General features: G+C 40.3%; 1 protein-coding gene across 1 annotated transcript in view; it reads right to left on the bottom strand.

Moving 5' to 3' along the window:
• Nucleotides 1-4,225: 4,225 nt before the first annotated feature.
• The window catches only part of YWHAQ (tyrosine 3-monooxygenase/tryptophan 5-monooxygenase activation protein theta), a 35,872-nt gene continuing 15,163 nt past the window's right edge, over nucleotides 4,226-24,934 (bottom strand). The window contains exons 3-6 of the mRNA XM_065400418.1: nucleotides 12,562-12,685; nucleotides 6,815-6,978; nucleotides 6,283-6,378; nucleotides 4,226-5,315 (exon numbers count right to left, since the gene is read on the bottom strand). Of these exons, the coding sequence (XP_065256490.1) occupies nucleotides 5,256-5,315; nucleotides 6,283-6,378; nucleotides 6,815-6,978; nucleotides 12,562-12,685 (444 nt within the window). The 3' untranslated portion in view covers nucleotides 4,226-5,255. The remainder of the gene's footprint in view (nucleotides 5,316-6,282; nucleotides 6,379-6,814; nucleotides 6,979-12,561; nucleotides 12,686-24,934) is intronic.

Genomic DNA, 24,934 nt, shown 5'->3' with positions numbered 1-24,934 from the left:
CACTTCTGGGACAAACAGCCCAAACATTTGTAAGTTTTGACAAAACTTCCCAGCTAGCACATCTCCAATAGTGCTGCAAGGGTCAGAAATAGACCTTTAGTACTACAGTAGTGACATCACTAAAGATAAATTGCCATTCGTGCATTACAAGAGAAAAAATAGCTATGTAGGGCAGTGCTTCCCTGCTAAAACATTTTTCCCAAATACGACCCAATAACAGGCTGTCTTCATTGCTTCCCCCAGATTCATAATAATGCCAAAGGGTCCAGCAACTGCTCCAGCAGTGGTGAGCACAGAAGCAATGAGCTGACTATAGTTTTTCAGGCCGGGACTTCAAATGTTTCAGGAACTGAGCTGTGGCTCGAAAGTACAAGTGTTTGAGGGTTGGGAAGGAGACTACAACCTGGAAGCAACAAAAACAAGAAGGAATTGACTGAGCAAAAAGAGACGCGATGACCGAAAGCTGTAACTTGTACTTTTCAGTAAAATACCATTTTTTGTAAGGAGCATATTTTGCAGAATTGCTGGTCCAGATTGATCCCTCCATTGATCTATGTGGAATTACAGAAGTTATAGTAGAACTGAATTTGGTTGTGTTTTTCTTTTACAGAACTGAAAGTTCTCATGTACAGAAACCTCAACTTTAAATACTTAATCATGACTATTACCTGTAACTGGCAAAGATTAGACATGAGGCACACTGGTAGTTACCAATTTAAAGATTCTGCCACTGAAAGCCTGGGAGGACAATCTTTGCCAAACTAGAGTCTCCACAGTAGAACATAGTTTGGCAAAAGTCCAAACTGGCACTTGTACCTTACCCTTCCCCTCACTGACATCTTATTCATCTGAACACCAGCCCAAACTGTTATTGTGCCAGCCTTCATCGATCATGACATCTTATATTCGCAAAGGGGGGGAGGAGGAGAAGTAATTTCTGAAGTTGCAAGTCTAGGACTTCATTTGCAGACTGATGAACTTGAAGTTCCAATTCCACCAACACCAAATATTAGCAAACTTGCCAGTAGAAAAGCATTGACTGCCAATCAATATATAGTTGGTCATGTTCCACCTTACAAGAAATAGGCTGTTAAAATTGGTTTGGTTTAGTAATGGAGAGGAATTTCGTGGGGCCTGGAACCCTGCAAGTAACATTTTAGATCCTTCTATGGCTATTATTAGCCAAAATGGGGAAATGGTATTACTAGTGTTATGTTGCAGTCAGCAGATTCATTCAGTGTGCTCCTGGAACCCTTGGCTGTTTCAATCAGCCATTTCTTTCTTAATTTATGTTTAGTTTCTTTCTACAAGTCAATATAAACACTTAATTCAAAGCTTGCTCTAGACACCATATGCTGCTTTCAACTGTACACTGATGAAGGAAAGGATGGTTCTGAGATGGCAAACTTCCTGCTTGTTTTATCTACAGTTGGTTGTGTAATGAATAGGCAGCCACCGTGCCAGCAAAATGAATGCAATGGAATATTAAACCGAGTTAAAAAGAATAGCAAACATTTTGCTTGAAGTTAAAGATTTTGAAAGAAAGTAGTATATGGCTATTGAAAAGTTACTGAATTTTAACAAAGTTACCTCACCAAGTTCCTAAGAAATAAATTGAAAGTTTCCTTTTCTCTGCTAAAGTGAGTTACAGTATAGAGACCCAAATAGATCCAGGAGGAAAACAATAAAATAACTCTAACCTTTTGTTTATAGTACTGTCTCCTGCATGATAATTGATGTAGTATATACTGGCTATGTTGTCTGTTAGGCTCTGATCAGCAGGAGGAAATGAGCACAGGTATTCCTGATCACTCTTAGCTCAAGGAGATTGATGTGAAGGGATATCTCCATGGATTACCACTTCCTTGTGCTGTCAGGCCATGTAGCTGTGTGCCTCACCCTATAAATGTGACGGTGGTGAGGCGTGACGATGGTGGTTTTTGTGAGAAGGGGATTCCTTTCCAAATGTTGGCTAGGTCCTTCCACCAGTCTAAGGAATTTTTGATCCTGTGGTTGGTGACAGAAGTTTGTCCAGTCTGTCACTGCTTGGTCTGTAAACTGAGCTAAACCACTTCTGAAAGGATCACATGTGAAGCCTGGCATGTGGGCTTACCGCTGTGCACGTTTCCATATGCCCCAAGAGTTGGAGGCCAAATCTGGCTGATATTTGTGGGCTGCTCTGAACAGACTATGAGCGTGACCAAGGAGAGGAACCTGTGTTGAGGCAAGAGAACTCTGGACTGTAATGAGTCAAGATCAGCTCCTATGAATTCCAGGTGTTGCACTGGGACAAGGGTTGACTTCTGGGTATTGATCTGTAGGCCCAGTTCTGTAAACAAGTGCATTGCAGCTTTGGTGACTTGCTGAGCCTCCTGGAGAGATCAGGCTCTGAGGAGCCAATTGTCAACATATGGGTAAAATCACACTCCCAAGGGATCATAAGTGAGTGGCCACCATTGAGAGAACCTTGGAAAAAACACTTGGGGGCCAATGATAGCCCAAAGAGGAGCACCCTGTATTGGTAGTGGTCTTGTCCCAGAGTGAATCTGAGAAATTGTCTGAGTTGGTAGGACAGATATTAAAGTAGGCGTCCTGAACGTTGAGGGCCAAAAACCAGTCTCCCTGTTCCAATGCTGGAATGATCGTTGATAATGTGACCATCTTGAACTTTTGAGCCTTGTAAAACTTGAGAGCTCTGAGGTCCGCTATGGTTCTCCAAACTCCCTTTCTTTTGGATATTAGGAAATAAGAGCAGAATCCTTTGCCTCGTAGATTTTGAGGTACTGGTTCTATGGCTCCTAACTGGAGGAAACGATCTACCTTTTGTCATAGTAAACTCTTGCAAGAAGGGTCCCTGAAGAAGGGCAGGGAAGGGTGTTGTGGAGGGGGTAAGAAGGTATAAGGGATCAAGTACAGAGTTTGAACAATCTCTAGGACCCATTGGTCTGATGTTATACATTCCCAAGCACTGTGGAACACTGCCAATTGGTGATCAAATGGGTGTAAAGCAATGGTCAGCTATATCAGGTTTTTTTGGGGGGGGGGGAGGGGAAGAGAGAGAAGTGGTCTAACATGTCTCAACTCATCCGTCAAAACTGGTAATTGGACGTAGAGCGTAGAGGGCTGGGATAAAGAAGACTGTAGGCCAGATGATTTGCTCTTGGGAAATTTGCCTTTTTTCTGTGGCTCCTATGTTGAGCCATATATTGAGATGTGTGGGGTCTATGCTGGGATTGGGAACTGAACAGTCTGTCCTGGTGTGTCAATGCCCAGCAACTGGAGAGTGTCCACAGAGTCCTTCAGGGTATGAAAAGAGGCATCCGTCTTCTCCGCAAAGAGCTTTGTGCCCTCAAAAGGGAAGTCTTTAACTGTAGACTGTACCTCCTTTGGGAAGCTTGACAGATGGAGCCAAGATGCCTGTCACATCACCACCGCCGTGGAGATGGACCTAGTCACCGTGTCGACTGCATCGAGGGAAGATTGCAGCAATGTCTTCACCACTAACTGGCCCCTCCTGGACAATGGCCTTAAATTGGTCATGATGCGACTGACTTTTTATGAATGGATGCCGGTTTTGAATAGTTTACAAATCAGAAAAATAAAAAACTAACTATAACAACTATAGAAATCAAATTGAAGTAATATAGTCTTAACGGACTGCGAATAGCTCCGTCACTAGTCGGGGTGGATGAGGAAAAACTGAGGGGGGGTTAGTCTCATAGTGTAGCATGAGGAGGGGCAGTGAATGTGTAGGGCCTAACTGACACTACCACCAAAGTTCCCTGATTAGCAGTTCAGGGATGCAAGCACACCTACAGTGGAGCACCCATAGGGATGCCACTTGAAGAATCAGGAGATAACAGATTTGCAGCAATGGAATACACATCAGGCTGTTTCAACTCTTAGTAGCAAGGAGTACTACTTGGTATTTAACTGCTTAGCTTCTGTCTTTTACAACAATTTCTGTCAGTACAAGTAGCTTCAATAAGAAGGACACATGCCACAGGTTATACTTTGAAGATTATCTGTCCCTGTGAACTATTCATATGAATAACTAACTTTCAGGTATTTTCATACAATTCATTAATATGTAAATACAAAGTGAATTCACCTGAACAATTGACTAAGTATGAGTTACAGGTTTGAGAAGGACATTTCTCATAGCAAGATTTGCTATAGTTCAGCTCTTAAGGTAATTGCATGGAATTGTTACAAAAACAGTAAGTGGTTTATAAAATGTAATTTTATTTAATGTTACTTTGCTGTTACATAGGGCATAACATTTTCACAAGGCTTTTTTGGGACTACAATCAATGATTAGCAACACACAATAGTGGTCCAACTCTCTAAATAACAATCACTGGACAAACTTGACACCTTCTCACATGTGCACAAATCTGCATGGAAAAGTACTAAATGTTATACTTGAACATGTGAACTTGAATTGGTTTTCCCATTCCAGTGTATTAAGAAATGACATGCACTTTAGTCTGCCAAAAAGCACTGTCTGTATTCCAGCAGTTCCATGCTGTTTCTAGTACATAGTAAAGTGAATACCAGAACTACAAAGGCAGGAGTGTAAGTGACTTTTATTGGGAAGGGATATCAACTTATAAACAGCAGCAACCGAAGACTGAGTAAGAAGACACCCTCATTTTCACGCAGACATACAGTAGCCCCTGCAGTATATTACACAGAAGGCAACTCAATTTGTAATTCTCAACCTAAAAATGCCAAACTTTCCGTCTGGCCCAATACTTCCATAACCTTCATGAAAAGAATACACAGTAGCATGAGAAAGTAAGTTACTGAAAGGAAACCCTGCAGAATAAGAGGGAATGTGGAGAATTAGAAAGCTATGTTGAACACTCTTTAGTTGCAATTAACTACATTTTAATATCTTTACTGAATACAAAACACAGTCAACTTGCAGGAACTGGTTCAGATTTTTGTTTTTAAATACCAGGTACACTTTAGTCCACTACATAAGTGTTTGGAAATTACTTATGTTTATATGAAATGAAGCTATTAATACTTTTCTACAGCAGTAACCGCACACAGGGAAGGCCAGGACAAACACAAATCAAGGAATGGAGTTTTCCCAAAGCTGCAGTGTGAAAAGACTATAAACTGATTTCCATACACATGGATGGGTTCTCTTTGCTATAGGAAATCCAAGTGGAGCTATAAGGAATGGAGACGTGTAAAAAGGTTTCTTGAGAAGGGAAGAGAGAATGACACACCCCATGTGCAGTTTAGTTTTCTGCACCTTCTGCAGCATCACATTCTTCTCCTGCATTGTCTGATGTCCATAACTAGAAATAAGAAAAAAGCCACATCAGCATGAAAACTTATTCATCTACCCTCCATGTTAGCACCAACTGTCCTATTACTAAAGTCAAGGACTAGATGGGAGGAGTTCTACATTTGTTAAGTGCTATAGTTTGGAGGTGTAAAGCTCTGTTGCTTTAATTTGCAGAGCTTCCACTGGCTTATGGTGAGCACCTTCTCATCTATAGGGTACAGCCATATACATAATTGTTTAAGATTTAACTAGCCAAAGTGGACATAATGCTAAACAAATACAGATCTGTTTAATATATTGTACCCAGTTATACTATTGGCACTTAAGAAATACACAAGTCTGTTCTCTGGAATGCCAAGATATCCCTCTCTGGTTGCACTTTCACCTCACAAGTCAAGGTCACAATTCCTATTGTTATGGAAAACTACAGTGAGGAATATTGCTGGAGTATGTAGCTAGCTCTCCCTTAGACTGTTAACATGGTATACAGTTGGTGCACCTTAAAAGTTCCAGCCGTATTCCCCATTTAAGTATGGGGGAATATTGCTGGAACCAGTAATACTTTTAAGACAGTTAACTTTTTTCATTCTTGTCTTAATGACTGTGGATCATCATCATTTTTTCCCACCAGATTTATAGTCCTATCTGCTAAGTCAAATGAGCCTGTTGGTCTTATGATGAAAGTGAAGTTGTATTTAGCTATATGGAAACTGACTAACTCATGCTATTATTTTAGTCCAAACCAAGTTTGAATCTGCCACAGATTAGTTTAATGCAATTAATTTTTCACACTAAAGTTTAAATTAGACATCAACCTACTTATGAGAGTAACTCTTCAATACAGCACATAATAGGCCTAAATATCAGGATGCTCAGTGCTAAAGACCATGTTTTGGTTTTATCACACAAATGAGGTCTAAGTATAGCCATTATACAATTACAGCTATTGGACCAATTAGCACAAAAGGGAAACTTACTGTTAGGTTGTCTCTAAGCAACTGCATGATGAGAGTACTGTCTTTGTATGAGTCTTCATTCAGCGTATCAAGTTCTGCGATAGCCTCATCAAAAGCCTAGAATAATTAAGTTGTTTTTCATATTTACATTGAGGTACTGATTATGAATATTCTTATTAGTGTTACTAGGGGTAGATATTAAAGGGACAATTCAAAATTAAGTTTAACCTTTTTCCATGAAGACAGCTTTAATAAACAAGCATGCAGCATTGAAGAAAGTGAAAAGAATTTCATTGATTTGCATTGCCCAAGTTGGTAAAAAAGCTTAAAACAGCACAAATCTTGTATGTTTAGGTTACAATATTTGTTACTGAAAGAATTTTAAAGTTGACAGTGTCCCTTTAAGTCAGTTGACAGTAGGCACCTGCAAATCAAATACATTAAACGAAATAGGATTTTATTGTACAAGACAGACTGATCAATTCACATTATTCAGATTAGCTTCCATTAATTAGAATTACCCTCCTTCCAAAAAAAAGATAGAGCAACTTACTGTCTTAGCCAGCGTGCAGGCAAGCTCAGGGTTGTTGAGGATCTCATAGTAAAATACAGAAAAGTTAAGAGCTAGGCCCAAACGAATTGGATGTGTAGGTTGCATCTCTTTCTTGCTGATGTCAAATGCCTCCTGATAAGCTGCTTGTGAATTTTCTATTGTTTCTGTTGAGAAACAGGAACATTTCAACATAAAAAGGGGGATGATATAGAGAAAAGTGCAAGCTGAGTCCCTCGCGCTAGCTTAAAATACCTTCTTAGAGAAATGCTTAGCCTCATTATTAAGGCTGAAAGAAACAATTGCATTAGCTTAACTAAGGGTGTGACTTTTAAACTGGGGCAACTGTGTACTGACATTTATAGGCTCAAACTAAACAGATATTACACACACACAAAAACCATGTTAAGATTAAAATTGCAAAGTGAAGGACTCAGGAAATCCCAGAACTAAGGTTGCCCATGTAACCTTTATTTAGCCCTCTTATGTGTATGAATCTTTAATTACATGATCACATACAATTTTTCCAGAGGACCCCAGTGGACAGGGTGGAGCTGCTCTGGGGATGCATCAGGGTTATGTAGTAAAGGAGGTTGGTGTCTATAGCACTCCTCCTTTGTTTGTTGCAGAAGCAGGAAGGTGTATGTAATAAGTGAGGCAAATGATAAAAAACAAAAACAAAAAAGTGTTTTCATGGTCAAGGCTATTTAATACTGCCCTGGAAATCTGGATTCTATCCCTGCCACAGAGCTTCTATGATGGTACGTAGGTCACTTAAAATCAAACTTTTCACAGGTAGTTACTAATTGTGTGTTCCTCATTTTCTGGGTGCCCAAATTGAGATCTGCAAAACTGCTGAGCACTCACATCAGTGGGATTTTGCTTTCAACATATGAAGTGTGATATAATACTAAGAACTCAATTGGGTATTAGGCGTATCTAACTGGGCAACAAAATTAGTAAATACTTTTGACCATATCCTTGCGACTGTTCCCCATCTCTAAAATGGGGATAATACTCCCCCAACTCCTCCCATCTCACAGGCGTGCTGTGAAAATAAATTCAGTAATACTTGTAAAGCACTCTACTAAATACTGTCGTGATAATTGCCATAGAAAAGCTCACTGTCTTCATAGCAGGACTTGAATAATGAGCAGTAAAGAGAGGGGGCCATGCACTGAGCAACAAGGTGAAAACTATGAACAACTTCTCATTAAATGAGCACAGTTCATTCTATGCACTGAATGAGGCAGAGGTCCTATGGCAAAAATAATATGTGATCATGTAAATACGGACTGTCATACTGGTACAATTTATTAGACAATCTGTAAGCACCTCCTAGAGGATAACAGGGTAATAAGAAATAGCCAGCATGGATATGTCAAGAACAAATCATGCCAAACCAATGTAATGTTCTTTTTTGATAGGGTTACTTGCCTAGTGAATGTTGGGGATGTGGGGGAGATCTGATAGATCTTGATTTTTAATGAGGCTTTTGACAGTCCCACATGACATGCTCATAAGCAAACTAGGGAAATGTGGTCTAGATAAATTTGCTATAAGGTGGATACTTAACTGGTTGAAAGGCCATACTGAAAGAGTTCACCTTCCCTTGGACCATGGGGCATGGGACACTGACTGATTTGAATTCAAGTAAATGTGAATTCTCTGGCTTGAAAGTCTTTAAATCAAGATGTGAGAACTTCAGTAACTTAGCAAGAGGTTATGGGCCTACTGCAAGAGTGGGCGGGTGAGGTTCTGTGGCCTGCGATGGGCAGGTGGTCAGACTAGGTCGGTGGACTACATGATCATGATGATCCCTCTATGGCCTAAAATCTGAGTAGTTGTCAAACTGGGAGGGGCATATCTATTGAGATCCTGCACGGGGTCTGGTACTATTCAATATTTTCATCAACAAATTAGATAATGAAGTAGAGAGTATGCCAATAAAATCTGTGGATGAACTAAGCTGGGAAGGGTTACAAGAACTTTACAGAACAGGATTAGCATTCAAACTGACCTTGACAAACTGGAAAATTGGTCTAAAACCCCCAACAAGATGAAAGTCAATAAAGACAAGCGCAAAGTACTTCATTTAGGAAGGAAAAAAAAAAAATCAAATCAAACAAATACAATTTGGGGAATAACTGGCTACGCCGTTGTACTGCTGAAGGATCTGGGGACTATAGTGGATCACAAATTGAATGAGAGTCAAAGATGCAGCTGCAAAAAAGGCTAATATTCTGAGGGATATTAAGAGGAATGTTATATGTAAGACATGGAAGGTAGTTGTCTTGCTGTACTGGGCACTGGTGAGGCCTCAGCTGGAGTACTGTCTCCAATTCTGGGCACCACACTTTAGGAAAGCTGTGGACAAACTGGAGAGAGTCGAGGAGAGCAACAAAAAGTGATACAACATTTAGAAAACCTGAGCTATAAAGAAAGATTAAAAACTGGGCATGTTTAGTCTTGAGAAAAGAAGACAGAGGGGACCTGATAAGTCTTCAAATGTATGTTAAGGGCTCTTCTAAAGAGGACAGTGATCAATTGTTCTCCATGTCCATTGAAGGTTGGACAAGAAGTAATACACTTAACCTGCAGCATAGGAAATTTAGGCAGGATATTGGTGGGGGGAGAAACCAAACTCTAAGGATAGTTAAGCTCTGGAATAGGCTTCCATTGGAGCTTTTTAAGAACAGGTTGGACAAACCACTATTAGGGATGGTCTAGGTTTATTTGGTCCTACCTCAGTGAAGGGGGATGGACTTGATGACCACTTGAGGTCCTTACCACCATTCTATGATTCTATAGTGCACATGTACAGGCAACCTGAATTCTGGCATTTAACTTCTGAGTTCTTGACTTGGTAACCTTGAAAATTGTATTTTAAACAATTTGTGTTTAATTTCCTAGGTTTTTAAAATACAAACTAAAAACAAATTCCACCCTGTGGCATCATATTGACACTCACATAGATTAGCAGGAACCATTAGATACACCACGCACGTCTGCCACTTGAGCTAATGGAATAGCTCATATTGTGTGTCCCCCCTCAAGAATTTGGAAGACTGTGCACCTTAATGGGCATTTCCCCCCACCACCACCCCCATTTCTCCCTCCCACTAAGCTTAACTCCTTTTTCCACATACCCTCCTCCACCCTGTCCCATCTCTTTCCCACACTGGCTCCTTATCCCAGTCCCAATCTCTTCACTTAGCCAGTCCCAGTCTCCATTCTTCAGGCTTCTGATCTCTCCCCCACTCCAGGTTTCCCACTCTGGCTCTCAGTCTGTAACTTTGTTTTGTGTCCCATTCCCCCTCCCCAACTCCTGCCAGTCTCTAGCCCCAGTTTCCTCATCCCAATCTACTTCCTCTCAAAGGTCTGGTTTTTGTCTCATCTGCATTACAGTCAGGCAGATTCCTCTTCCATGCTGCCTGGGCCCATCAGGGGGATCATTGAGGGGACAGGAGAGACAGTCTCAATGCTCTCATTTGAGGTGCGTGAATCCAGGCTGGCTTGCAGCAGCCCAGAGCGGCAGTAACAGGTAAAGTCCTGCTCAGCCCTGGGCTGCAGCATACTCAGTGCAGATGGAACCTTCAGGGAAGTTAACTGTTAAAAATTAGGCAGTACCTATTGGACATGGGGGAAGTACAATTCTTCAAAGGCTTATAACATAGCCAAATTTGGGTAGATATTCACTGGGATGGAAAAGGCACATCCCTGACACAAAGGCCACCTCCTGCCAAATTTCAAATCTGTGCTCCAAAGCTTTTCAAAGAAAAGTCCATCAGAATTTTGTTGCGTGGGCAAAGCATTTCTCTGTTGTTTTCAGAAACTACTGAACCATTTTGGCTGAAAATTTCTAAACAAATTTAGCCTGAGGCAAACACCTGCCAGAAAATATTAACCCAAATGGTTTGATAAAGTTATAAGCCACTGAAAACAGGGTCTTATTATGGAAAATGTCAAGGAATGTTAAAACCACAGGCGGGGCTGGTGGCACTGCCTATTGAAGTATCCACACAGGGATTTGCATCAGTTTACAAAAATGGGTTTTAAAACCCAAGTTTAAATTAGTGCAACTTCTGTGCTTAGACAAGCCCTTAGAGTTATATTGGGTATTGGAGATGAAAATGGAGGTAAGACTATCATGGAAGCTGAACAAAGATAGCGTTGACAGCTTGATTACATTCAATGATAGCCTTATATAAAGCTTTTCCCTTGATGCTATGGTACTGGCTTTGACTTTCTGCAACAGTCCTGTTAGGGCCAAGGACTGTAAGAGTTTTAGATTCAGTTCCCATTTACATCAAGGCCTCTTTACATCATTTTACATTTGCACCCATTTTGAGGTTCCTTTACACTGCCAGAAAAAGTGTAATAAGGCCTTTGTGTAAGTGAAAATCAGCTCCATGCCCCTCCCTCACATCTGGTTTAAATGGATTCATTTACAACTGGTTGACACTATCAGCAACCCATTCTGTTCTATGGCCAGCTGACAGCTCAGCTCCTCAGGGACTGGCAAACTCCCTTCTCTATCATGACAGAACTCCAGGACTACCTTGAGCTGTGTGAAGTTATCACTAATTCTGAATACCTGCCCAAGTTTTTATATTGCCCTTGCTGTGACATCTGGGTACCTTACAAGATAGTTCTCTTACATTGGAATGAGTGTCTTCTGAACATCTAGTTTAACTGTTACGGTGAACAGTTTTCTATGGTCCACAGAACAGTTGTTGACTGCTAACAGTGTCTGAATGCCCCGTATCAAGTGATAGGCTGTTTCTTTCCACCCCTGCAGTAAGTCCTAATGGCTGCTGAGGTTTCTGAGGGACTATAGTCCTTCAGGATCAGCAGAAGTAAACAGACTAGAATCACAAAAGGAGTGTACTAGCTCTACCAGCATCAGACAGCTTAAGACTGGAGCTCACCATAAATGTTCTTTCTTGATAGGGTACCGGATTACTATTACTTTAGTATCACTTTGTCCATCTAGGTAGTAATTTAATTTACATTTGTCATCTTATTTAGGGTATGTGTACACTTAAAGCACTACAGCAGCAGAGCTGCGCCGCTGTAGCACTTCAGCGTAGACACTACCTATGCAGATTCTCCCGTTGGCATAGGTAATCTACCTCCCCGAGAGGGAGTAACTACGTTGACAGAAGGATTTTTACACCCCTGAGACAAGTAAATTCCTAGTGTACACAATGCTGCATCTGACTCAAGGAGTCATGGCTTGACAGTTAAGTTTTGCCCAATTAAAACTATGGGTTGATAGGGTCAATGCAGACAGAAAGTTGTAGACAGCTTCCTCTTTCCCCAATACCTCTAGCCTACTTACCTTGTGGGGAAAAAAATACAAGTATAGTTTTAAGTATCTCTTAAGCCATTAGGAGACCTTTCACCTAAAGTGTATTTTGAAAGTTTCAAATAAGTGTGTTTCTTCAATAGCCATTCACATGGGAGGAGGCGGGGGAAGGGACTACTACACTAAATTCCATTCCACCATATAATGAAATCTTTCAGTGCAGAACCCTTGAGGTCTAGTAAAAGTCAATCTAAACTTTGAAAACTGGCACTGAGAGATCAGATCTAAACGCAGTCCCTCTCCATTTTATTGAGTGGCATATGAGTTATGAAAGTTAGTGACACATGCAGTGCATTCTAGCTCCTCTTTCCTCTCCCCACCACCTCAAAACAGAAGTAAGCGTTAACTATTTGAGCATGGTTGAACACAGTATGCTTACGTTTTCTGTCATCTCCACATGCAACTTCAGCAAGGTATCGGAAGTAGTCTCCCTTCATCTTCAGGTAGAATACCTTGCTCTCTGGATTAGTTGCATTAGCTATTAAAAATTTGTCCAGGAGCTCCTAAAGCAGGAATAGGAGATATTAGCATGTTGCATGCACTGCAATGGAAGATCCTCCAAATACTGGTTTAGCTAAAGTAATCCTGGTCACATACCACCTCAGGCACGTTGCGCATATGCTAAGAAGCTCAAAGTAAGAGTAAAATCTGCAAAGTATTTAGAAATTCTTTAACAATGTCTTTTAGACAAATGAATATTCACTTAACGAATTAGACTATTTGCATAGTAACAAACACTAAAAAGCCTAGAACATTTTAAAGGCTCCAGTTCGGTGAGCTGTCTAAAACATTGTGGAAAGAAAAAGTGATAGTAAAGTTAGAAAAGGGCAAAATCTAATAGCAAAAAGCAAGCCTGAATATATGCTTATGCACTAAGGAAGAATCCATGTATTCCAATAGAAAATAATTTTAACTGAAGATTAGTCTGAGACCAGTCCATTTCACTGGGGAAAAAAACAACATAATGCATCAGAAATTCAAGCCTCTTTAAAAAGAGGGAATTTTTATTTTCCACTTTATGGCCAAGACCTGTGAGCAGGATTTTATTTATTGTTTTCTTAAGTGATATTCATTAGTTAATTATGACTGAACATTTAGGTGTGGAGTATAAACTTGTCTGCCAATTTGTTGTAGCTATCCAGCAAGCATGACATCCAGATTCAAATGAAAGCTTGCATCCCACAGAAAACAGTTTCTAGGCCTCATTGGTATAAATATAACCTTAAAAATATGAACATATGTCTGAGCCTGGAGAAGGCTGTATGAACCTGAAGCAGCTCAGACACATGGACCACCACAGCAATCTCAACAGGGAATTAACTGAAACAGTGGGGCAATTTACAGGCCAAACGTTCAAGTGTACATGTGCATCATGCACACTTTATTTGTAGATGAATTATTTATTGATTCATATAATTTAAGGCCAGAAGGTACCATAAGGTCCATCTGACCTCTTGTACACGAGACACCACTAAATTTCATCCAGCTATCCCATTCTGAACACAACATGTGGTTGGCTAAAGCATATCTTCCAGAAAGGCATCCAGTCTTGATCTGAAGACTAAGAGATGGAGAACCCACCACTATTTCAATGGCTAATCAACCTCATTGTGAAATTCAAAATTAAAAGCAATGGACACATTAGGTACGGCTTCAACTTCCGACCATTAGTTCTTGTTATACCTTTCCCTGGTAGACTAAAGATCCCTTTAGTTCCCATATCCCATTTCCTGCCCACTCCCCAGATACACTATAATCAAGCCACCTCAATCTTTTTGATAAACTGAAGAGACTGAATTTCTTAAGTCCACTGCAAGGCATTTTCTCCAGCCCTCAAAAACCATTTTTCTGGGTTTCTGCTCCCAAAATCCTTTAAAAAAAAAAAAAAAAGTGGACACTAGAACTGTACATAGTATTCCAATATCTGCCTCTCTAGTGCCATAGACAGAAGTAAAAATCATCTCCCTAGTCCTATTAACTACTCCCGTTTACACATCCAAGGGCCATATTAGCCCTTTTTTTCCCCCCACAGCATTGCATTGGTAGTTCATGTTGAGCTGCTTGTCCAATACATTTGGCTGTATTAAAACATTTAATTTGTATGAGCCCAGTTTACCAAGTGATCCAGATCTCTGTTTGCCCTGTCACTTACTACTCAAATCTGCATGCCACCCTCAGATTTGATCAGCAGTGATTTTATATTTACTTCCCGATCACTAATGAAAATTTTGAATAGCACTGTCGAACCTCACTGGAAACAGATCTGATTTGATGATTTCTCTATTGACTATTTTTTAAAGTCTGTCAGTTACCAGCTCTTAATTCATTTAAGACGTGCTCTGTTGACATTGAATAGCGCTAACTTTTAAAATCAGAATGTTATGCTTTACCAAGTCAAACTCCTAACAAAAACTAAGTTTATTACATTTAAACAATTGCCTAATCAACCAAACTTGTAATTCCAAAGAATGAAAGCAGGTTTGACAAAATCAATTTTCCATAAAACTAAGAGAATAGGAATAGAATTCCAGCTTTCCCATTATTTTGCCCAGGACTGATGTCATGTTAACCAGTTTATACTTCCTAGGTGACCTGGCTTAACCTCTTAATATTAGTACAATGTTAGCACTCTTCCAGAACTTCCCTGGTATTCCAAGATTTATTAAAAAGTAAGAGCTGTTAATTCCCCTCAGCCAACTCCTTTAGGTCTTGTAGGTGCATGTTATTGAAGCCTGCCGATTTTAAAATGTTTATCCCTAGTAGACGTCTAAACATCCTGCTTTGTTACTAATAGACTGGATACTACTTCATCCTCTTGATATCATCCTGATTCTTTCCAAATACAGAACAGAATTATTTATTGAACTCTTGTCAATTTTCTGCACTTCACAGTAAGATATAAATCAGTAGTTACTTATTCTGTTTCCATTTGTTATGTATTGCTTTTTTATTTCTAATTGCTTCCTTCATTTTACCACTCAACCCAGATGGACTTTTAAGCCAAGTTGTCTTCTCTCTTGATTGTGGCATTTTGGACATGTACTAAACTTTAAAAACTCCCAATTTTCATTCAGTTTTCTGTCCAAATTTTTGCTTCCAGTACATTTTGCTCATAATTTTCCTGTCACAATCACTAGTCCCTAGACAACCACAAACTTCCAGTCCAGTGATTAATCAATCTTTAAAATGTCCAAAATTATTACCTGCTGTATATGTGAAAGAAAGCAGAGTCAAATATAGTAAAAATCTCAAATGAATCAAATCAAACAGAAATTTCACGCTTGAATAATAAGAGCACAACAGTAAGAATATGTTACCGACCACCTAACTAAGATGGTGATAGTGATTTGAAATACGCCCACACCTTGAATACTGCATGTAGTTCTGGTTACCCCATCTCAAAAAAGATACAATAGAATGGGAAACGATACACAGAAGGACAACAAAAATTAAGGATTTGGTACAGTTTACATAAGAGGAGAGATTAAAAAGACTGGGGCTATATTCAGCCTGGAAAGGAGACACCTAAGGGGGAATACGATAGAGGTCTAGAAAATCATGAATGGTGTAGAGAAAGTGAATAAGGAAGTGTATTGTGAATGGGTAAATAACAAGAACCAGAAGTCATCCAATGAAATTAATAGGCAGCAGGTTTAAAAACATCATAAGGAAGTACTTCTTCACACAATACAGTCAATCTGTGGACCTCACTGCTAGGGGATGTTGTGAAGGCCAAAAGAATAACTGGGTATTAGATAAGTTAATGGAGGATAGGTCCAACAATAACTATTAGCCAAAATGGCCAGGGATGCAACCCCATGCTCTGAGTTTCCCTAAGCCTCTGACTGCAAGATGCGACTGAACAACAGAGGATGGATCACTCAATTGTCCAGTTCTGTTTATTCCCTCTGAAGCATCTGGCATTGCCCACTGTTGGAAGACCGGAAATTGGGCTATATGGACCATTGGTCTGATCCACTATCCTTTCCAATATTCTTACCTTGTATTGGGTGCAGCACCTTTGTGTGTTTTACTGCTAGCTGCACGGGACTAACACCATACGTTCCCCAAACTCAAGACCCCTGAAACAATTCATCTTTCCACACATCACATGAGCGGACACTGCTGTTTTGGAGGCTGCAGAAACTAGGGACCTTACCACACACAGACGCCTCATATATAATCCCCTCTGGAAAAGTCCCTCCATCCCCAAAGAGACCCAAGCTATTGGCTCATCATGCCATCATCCCCAGCAACATGACAGCAGCACGGCATTCCAGTGATGAACATCGGACTTCTCTGTGAACTACACCCAAAGCAGCTGGATCATAGGTGGCTTTATTTCATCCTTCTCCACATCAGAGACAGAGTTTTCAATTATTTCTGAAATAATTTGCATGCTTCATTGCAATATTTAAAATGAATTATTGGCAAATGTAATGGCTAAAGGGCAGAAATGGTGGTGGAATTAAACACTGTTATTCTTCCCCAAACGATACTACTGATTTAGCATCTACCAATTACTACACGAGAGTCATATTTTACCCACCATCTTCATAATGCCTCAAGGGAATACTAATACGCAACTCTGCAGTCTCAGACAATAATTTAAAACTAATTCATCCCTTTCCACCAAGCATTTGAGATCCTTATTCAATTGAGGAACTAACAGGTCAGATTAGCAGAAAGCATCCATTAAGCGTGCAAATTATAGCTAGTTTATTAAATTCCAATTACTAAGTAGGCAGTTTATATTAAATCCAAACCCATGAAGTAGCTACAAGTATGAAGTTTACACTACAGTTGCTCAATAACATATGTTAGCAATAAGATTAAAACATATTTTTTGCCTGATTGGCAAAGTCGATCAAAACAAGGTATTGTAGAATTCAGTGACGCTCATCACATTCAATATTTGGTGAACTACCACCGCTGCCAAGTTAGCTGTATAATGCAGGGTTGTTCAACATAACAGCTTGTGAGAAAAAAGCCACTTTTTGGATTACTTGCTCTTAAAGATATGCTCTAGAAGAGCTTTTCTGGAATGCTATTAACCATATTTAAGCTGCTGCTTGGAAAACACTATATGAATATAGGTTTGTTTAGAGAAGCGTGTAGACTGATATTTTCCTGATTTGGTGAAAACAGATTTCCACAACACTTGTATTTATTGAGACAAAAGCTTCTCTCAGTGCAGCTCACCAATGGCAGTTATCACCAAGTATTATCATCTGTATATTACAGGAGTTGTGGAACACTCATATTGAGCATTACAATCTAAAAGGGAGTAAAGGACGTGTACCCGACCTCCAGCATCCTCCCAGACCACAAAGCAGGAGCTCTTGGGACTTCCTCCCCCCAAAAAGGGAAAATACTGCAATGGACTAGAAACTGGCTAAGAGGCAAGAACAAGTTGGAATAAATGTTAAATTTTCAGCATAGTAACATCTTATCAGTGGAGTACCCACAAGGTTCCATATTAGGACTACATTAAAAAACTTGGCTACATCACTGTTCTCTGCCTCTTTCAGATCAGGAACTGAATACAATCAGCGTGACAAGATTTACCCTCAAATGTAAAGACTGAGGAATTCAGAGGGTCAGGGACCAGGCCACGGTAGCCAAAGGCATAGCATGATGAAAGACTGAGTTCTGTATTGAGGCTACACTGTGCAGCTTACAGCAGCACAGCCATGCTGCTTAAGTCTTGCCGCTATAAGGCATGCAGTATAGCAGCTTTTTGTCAGCAGGAGAGAGCTTTCCTGCTGACAAAATACCCCCGCTCCCCCAATGAGGAGTGGTAGCTTTGTTGGTGGGAGACTGTCTCCTGCCGAAAAAGTCCTTTCCCACAACAGCACTTCTTGTCAGTAACACTTGTGTCTGTCAGGGAAGTTTTTTCTCACACCCGAGCGACAAAAGTTTTACTGACGAAAGTGCAGTGTAGACATAGCCTGAGAAGTGCCAAATAATGCACACAGGAATGAATATGAACTATTCACACATACACCTCTACCCGGATAGAACGCGACCCGATATAACACAGTAAGGCAGTGCTCCGGGGGGAGGGGGGGGCCGGGGGGCTGCGCACTCCGGCAGATCAAAGCAAGTTCGATATAACAAGGTAAGATTTTTTGGCTCCCGAGGACATTATAGTGAGGTAGAGGTGTACTACTGGGTTATAAAGCAAAACACGGTAATGAGATAAAAATCTTAGAATCAAGATGCAGAGAAAAATCAAGAGACAAGGACAGAGGTCAATGCTGGGCATAAAAGCCATTAGCACTCTAGAAATCAGCAGTCAGAACACTACAGAAATGTACACATAGTACAACTGGATTGGAAGGTAGTGTCAAGATGAGCTATTGTTGGGATTCAGGAGAACTTAAGCTACACCTGACATGCAAACTTTTTCCAGCCTCCTTCAAACAGTCAGGGAGGAACTGATTAGAACATTCAGAGGACAGAATTTTGCTTGGGAGGATGTGGCCTGCAATAGCCTGGCTCATGGTCTACCCTCCTCTGCCAAAAAGCCTTAGAAGTAGGTGGGATGCGCCAGTCTAAGAGCTAACACTCAAGAAGTGAAAATCTCACACAGAAGGTTTTCTGTAAAACCAAAGATTTGTCAAAGCATGTCATTTTTTGGTTTGTAACAATGTCAGCCTTTCCATTCCCCCACCCCTCCAAAATCACTGATGTCAACTCTAGGAAGTTAGTTATTTCAGCAAGTAAAGCTATATTAGTGGAAGGGGTTTAGGAAAGGACCTCATTTCATCAGTTAAATTGACTTATGCTTTCTGTAAACTGAAGATTTATTGGAAACTTTTAGTACCACACAATGTTACAGAAATACTTGAACAGCTATCTACAAAAAGAGAAAGACAAACCAGAAGTTTACCTATTATTCTACTTGCAAACTGAAGAGTGTCAAGAAAGCAGTAACACTGAAGCTACTGAAACTATATGAAGTAAATGAAGCTTCTAGGGAATTTAGCTAATCTAAAATACTGTAGAAACAACAAAATAAGTGATTTTTCTTCACCATTCTTGGCACATTCCAAAACTAAATACATGTGGTAGAAGTATTAAGTTATTGCATGTTTCTAAAGCATGCTCAGAAGATGGACTGATGCTAATAATTTAGGTATGTCTGCTGAACAAATGTTGGGTCTTAGCTAGTATTAATATACTATACACAATATAGAAAGACTTGTAGATGTGAAATAAACTAAGATATATGATGTGTTATAGTTACTTTTCATCCATAGAGCTCACAGAAAAGGGTGTCATCTCTCCCCTCCCAACCCACCTACCCTTAGATGGTGACACAGAAGTGGAGAGTTCAGTGACTTGCTCCAAAAACCGCAGTAAGTCAGTAAAAGAGCCAAGAGCAGAAAAAGTCTGGCACCTATTCTCCTCTTCCATCCACTTGGACATACTTACCTTTCCATAAAACATTTAATGTCTTACAAATAACTCATTTTATGTACATTGTCACTTGTGAAGTGAGCAGCAACCTTGAATATAGGTGGCATGAATGATTCCTTCTCTTCCCGCCATTTATAATTAACTTTATGTAATGAAACAAAAGGTTCAGGAAACTTATTTGCAGTGTGCATAATATATTCTATGTTAAAATAGTTTATGTAAACACACATTTGATGCCATTCATGTCTACACAGTGGCCAAGGAGAAATAGTTAACTTGTTGTGTAAAGGAGTGGGAAAGCATGTTTACCGTCACCAATATGTAATCATAAAATGAATTCTCTATCAAGGACCTCCACACTTTACAAGTTTTAATCAAAACTTGTAATACCCCTCCATGATACACGTGTCTCATTTTTATAAAGTGAGAAGTTTGCCAAAATCACCAAGGAAGTCTGTCAGAAGCAAGAACAGAATTTAGATTCTCCAACTTCTAAACCTATACTCAAACAACATAGGAGCGAGTGTGCTAGAATAATTAAGACACCAAAATGAGTCAACTTCAAGCACAAAAATATTCCGTTCCAAACTAAGAACTTCCTACTTCCCCTGTTTAGACAGGTTCTTACTGTATTGAATCATGGTCATGACGACAAATTCCAAATGGATGTGGCCTCCTTGCAAATCAGGTGCCACCTGGATCAAATTTCTGGCTAGGTCTTTAAGGTAGTCTGGCTGGATATTCCTATCAGATCCATCACTGGCAATCATTGTGCTTCTGAAGCTTTCGGCACCCTCGTAATTGCTGACTGCGTAGCGGCATTCCTTGGTAAACACGCTTCAGAATTTGCTGGTCTTCAATATGTCCATGCCAAGAACGCCAGCAAAATTGAACCAGTGCTGATGGAGACAGCTGCTGGGTTCAGCTTTAAATATCCTAATTTCTGATCTCATCCTGCCACTTCATAAGGAGCAGCTGATGAAGATGAGAATTGAATACATCAATCCTGGTGTGTTTCAGCCTCTCTCAGCACCCACATTTCACTTCCATACAACAGGGTTGGTACAACTCTGGTTCTACAGAGCCACAGTTTTGTGGCGAGCTTCACGGCACAACATCCTCACAGAGGCCAAAGGGCTCAAAGAAGTGTAGCAGCAGTCGCTGCTGCAACACAAGTGTCCACATCTTTTGAGTATCCTCCAGAACCTTTCACAGTGCTTCCCAAATATTTGACAGTTGACATCTGCTCAACATCCCATCCAGACACAGTAATACTGGGACCGTTGTAATCTGGAGCTGCAAGCAGATTGATGGCAATGGCCAAGGAGTTAGTTTTATCTGGACTAATCAAACCAATGTGCACTGCTTCTTGCTCAAACACATCAGCCATCAGTGAGTGCAATTCTCCAAGCTGAGCCAACAAGACAATGTCAATGCATTCAAGATCTTGAAGCAGAATGTTGTTCAGCTCAAGGCCACTGATAATGGATAAGCTTGAGGAGGCAGTTAACTAATCAATGTAAATACTGAATTGAATAGATGGTCATGATAATCCCTTTAGACCGTAAAGCCTATGAATGATGGTGATATAATGCAGAGTGCCAAACACCTGTGGAGATAGGAAAGCATTCCATGTATCTGTCATTACTCAAGCACAGCTTTGTTCTACTCTGCAGAATGCTGACTTATTAGGACAACTGTAGTGCCTAGGAGCCCTAATTACGGACCAGGACCACATTGTGTTGCCTACCTTCCTGAACATAGGTGATTTCCAAGGGAAGGGTGAGCTAGTGATGGGCACTGCAGTTAGGATGTGGTGTTCTAGAGGATCCATACTCTCTTGTGCCTTACGTGATTAAAGCAAAGAACAATGCTGTCAGAATATTTGCAAAGGGTCTGTATGTGTTAATTGTCTACACCTACCACTTCATCCCTTGAAGAGGTAATCCAGAAAGCTCACAACTTTAAGCAGAGTTCTGGGAGAGGGGGTATTTAAGCTCCGGAGGAAATCTGAAGGGTGAGCACTGAGCTGATGGGCTAGGCAACTGGACAGCAGGTTCTAGCTTTCAGGAGGAGGCGACAGAGAAGAGAGTGTGTGCTTAAAGTGTGTCCAGGGATCCCATGAATAAGGCAGTAGTTAGGCTTCGTTCAGGGCTGGTCTACACTAAGAAATTAGGTCGGTATAACTACGTCGCGCAGGGGTGTGAAAAATCCACTACCCTGAGCAATGCAGTTAAAATCAACCTAACCCCTGGTGTAGATAGTGATAGGTTGATGGGAGAATTCTCCCGTTGACCTAGCTACTGCCTTTCAGGGAGGTGGATTACCTACGCTGATAGGAGAACCCCTCCAGTCAGAATAGGTAGCATCTTCACTGAAGCACTATAGCAGTGCCACTGCGCTGCTACAGCGTAAATGTAGATATGCCCTCAGGCTCCGGAAGCTTTAAAATAACGACTGCGTCTCTGGGTAGGTTCCCTCATAGCAGTCTAGTGAGTGGTCACAACGGGGCAATCAGCTAGAAGCTGTGACAGGCAGTATACAAGGAAACAATGAGAATGCTGGTTTGCGTGATTGGCACTGGTCTCAGCATACCAGCAGCCTAAGAGTTGTCAAGTTTTTCGTAGGAATCACAGAAAAAAGGAGAGTATTAAGAAGGGTTTTGAAGGAGGATAATCATGTTTGTGGATGTTTACAAGGAACTCCTCCCAAGCATGAGGGGCAGCATGGGAGAAAACATGAAGGCTCTTGTTTCACAATTTAACAAGTGAGGGATGGAGGCGGCCATCATAGGCCAACTGAATGTGAGAATCAGCATCCTGATAGAAAGTAGGGTAGGCTCTGCAGCATCTTCAAAGTGAAAACAGGTAGCTTATGTTTGAAGTGACAGAAAGAGGCCCCTGGCTGCCCTTACGTGTAGGAGATGGAAGGGGGATGTGCCGTTGCTTCCTTTCAGTACTCAAGCCCATTTTAAGGCTACACAGCTGCATGCTTGCATTTTAGTCCTTTGTCAGCCCATACACTAACTCAGTAGTTTTCAACCTTTGCAGACTACTGCACCCCTTTCAGGAGTCTGATTTGTCTTGCATACCCCAAGTTTCACCTCACTTAAAAACTACTTGCTTACAAAATCAGACATAAAAATACAAAGAAGTGTGACAGCACACTATTACTGAAAAATTGCTTACTTTCTCATTTTGTCTGTATGAAATTTTAGTTTTTACTGACTTCGCTAGTGCATTTTATGTAGCCTGTTGTAAAACTAGGCAAATATCTAGATGAACTGATGTATCCCCTGAAAGACCTCTGTGTACTCCTGGGGTACACGTACCCCTGGTTGAGAACCACTGTACTGACTAACTACACATTTACATTCCACATTGAGTTTAGGTGAACAGAATGTACGCAAAAGGGAGAAATACAATAGTGAAACTCTAGCCATTTATTTTCCCTCCCTCAAACTCTCTAGTAAAGCTTTCTGCTACTAATATTCTTGTACCTGAAAGTGCAGTTCTCCAACTATAAAAGTAATTCAATGTATACCTATGTCATCTTCTATGTTTACCCTCTTTCCACCTTGGCCACTAATTTTGAGTGTTTGAGAACAAAACTATTTTAACTGAAGGAGGTTTTTAAGGCCCAGCTTGACAAAGTCCTGGCTGGGATGATTTAGTTGGGAATTGGTCCTGCTTTGAGCAGGGGGTTGGACTAGATGACCTCCTGAGGTCCCTTCCAACCCTGATATTCTATGATTCTAAGGAGTCCCACAAAAGGAACAATATTAACTAAGTCAGCTTTGATGACTATTTGCTGACCACATTAATCCAAGAATATTAAGGCTGCACTTTTTAAGTCAGGCTAAAGGAATTAGGTGCCTAATTCCCTTAGGCCCCTTTGAAGATCTTAATTTCACATTGTGTACTTTCATTTTGAAAAGTTCTGGATGCTACAGCAACATTCAGTAGATTGGTTCTACTATGTGCAAACAGATTATACTACCAGTACTTGAGTTATTTGGTTTCAAGGTAGTTAAAAGCAAGGTGATACAAACTAATGTTTTGTATTTACCTCCTCAACTCAGAATAGCTGAAAGTTCTTATTTTTGCACCACCCAAAATATGTTGAGTAATCTTGCTTTTATAACTAGGTACAGATTGTTAAGCAACATCATGCAAACAAAAAAAGCTAGTTGGAAAAAGGAGCTGGTTGAGTCAGTATTTAGTTTCAAGCAATAATAAGTGTGTTAGTGTTCAGAATTCCTGATGTAATAAAAGTTACCCTCTGAATGAAGTTCAGGTTATATTAAATCTCGATTCTTAGGTCAAACTGCTTAAACACTTGAGTTGAAGTGCCATTTAAGTTTCTTGCACTAACTCAGATATTACCACCAACACCTCAAAGTTTGACTTTGACTTGTAAGGAACAGCATCTTAACAGTATTAATTTTGTAGAAAGCACTTCAAGGTTACTAAAGCTTGAAATCCAGTAAATATGATATAGGTAAATCCCAAACACTACTTTTTATACCAAGGCAGACAAGATAGCTCCTTTATCATTTGAGCTTCAGAAAAAAAGAGTTCAATAGGATCAGCCTAGTCAGCAAGAGACTATTAGGATACTGATCGCAGTTGTCAATGCTGATACTGCTCAAAGGCAAGAGCTCAATTTCTGCAATCTTTTCCAGCCTGAGTAGAAGTAACAGATTTTAGTGATCTTATGTTAAAACCAAGACAAATTTAGTTGCAAATCCCAGCTAGGATTCACTTAACCAAGTTCTTAGATGTCTGAACAGGAGCCAACATTCAACTCTTGAAGGAAAGCTAATTTTTCTGCAGTATGTGGGAGAAACTAACTTAATTTCTACAAACAGCTTCACCCATAGATCTTAAAATAGTATCTTCAGTTTTAATACTATTTTCTTCAGCATGTTCTCCTAACTACTTAAAAATACAGAACATTTGAATACTTCTAGGTTCCTAAGAACATTGCCATTCAGTCATCAAAAGATGCTACTTATGACAGAACAAATAGTGCTGAGAAAGTATTTAAGAACAGTTAGCAACAATATATACAAATATACACCAGAGAACTGTTTTCCACCTCTTGCAGTACAAAGTGACACTACAGGAGCTGTTGAAGTAGTTTACTTAGGGTATGTGTACACTGGCAAGTTTCTGCACCACAAGTTATACCCTTATTAAAACACTAGAATTAAATCGCTGTTGAGTGACCACACTGTGCTCCTTGTGACACTGGAGCACATCCACATTAGCAGCCCTTGCAACAGCAAAGGCAGCAGTGCACTGTGGTAGCTATCCCACTGTACA

The sequence above is a fragment of the Emys orbicularis genome, chromosome 3 (genome assembly GCF_028017835.1).
Source record: "Emys orbicularis isolate rEmyOrb1 chromosome 3, rEmyOrb1.hap1, whole genome shotgun sequence".
NCBI lineage: Eukaryota > Metazoa > Chordata > Testudines > Emydidae > Emys > Emys orbicularis.
The sequence above is the reverse complement of the archived record's forward strand: the minus strand, read 5'-3'. Positions and strand labels throughout refer to the sequence as shown.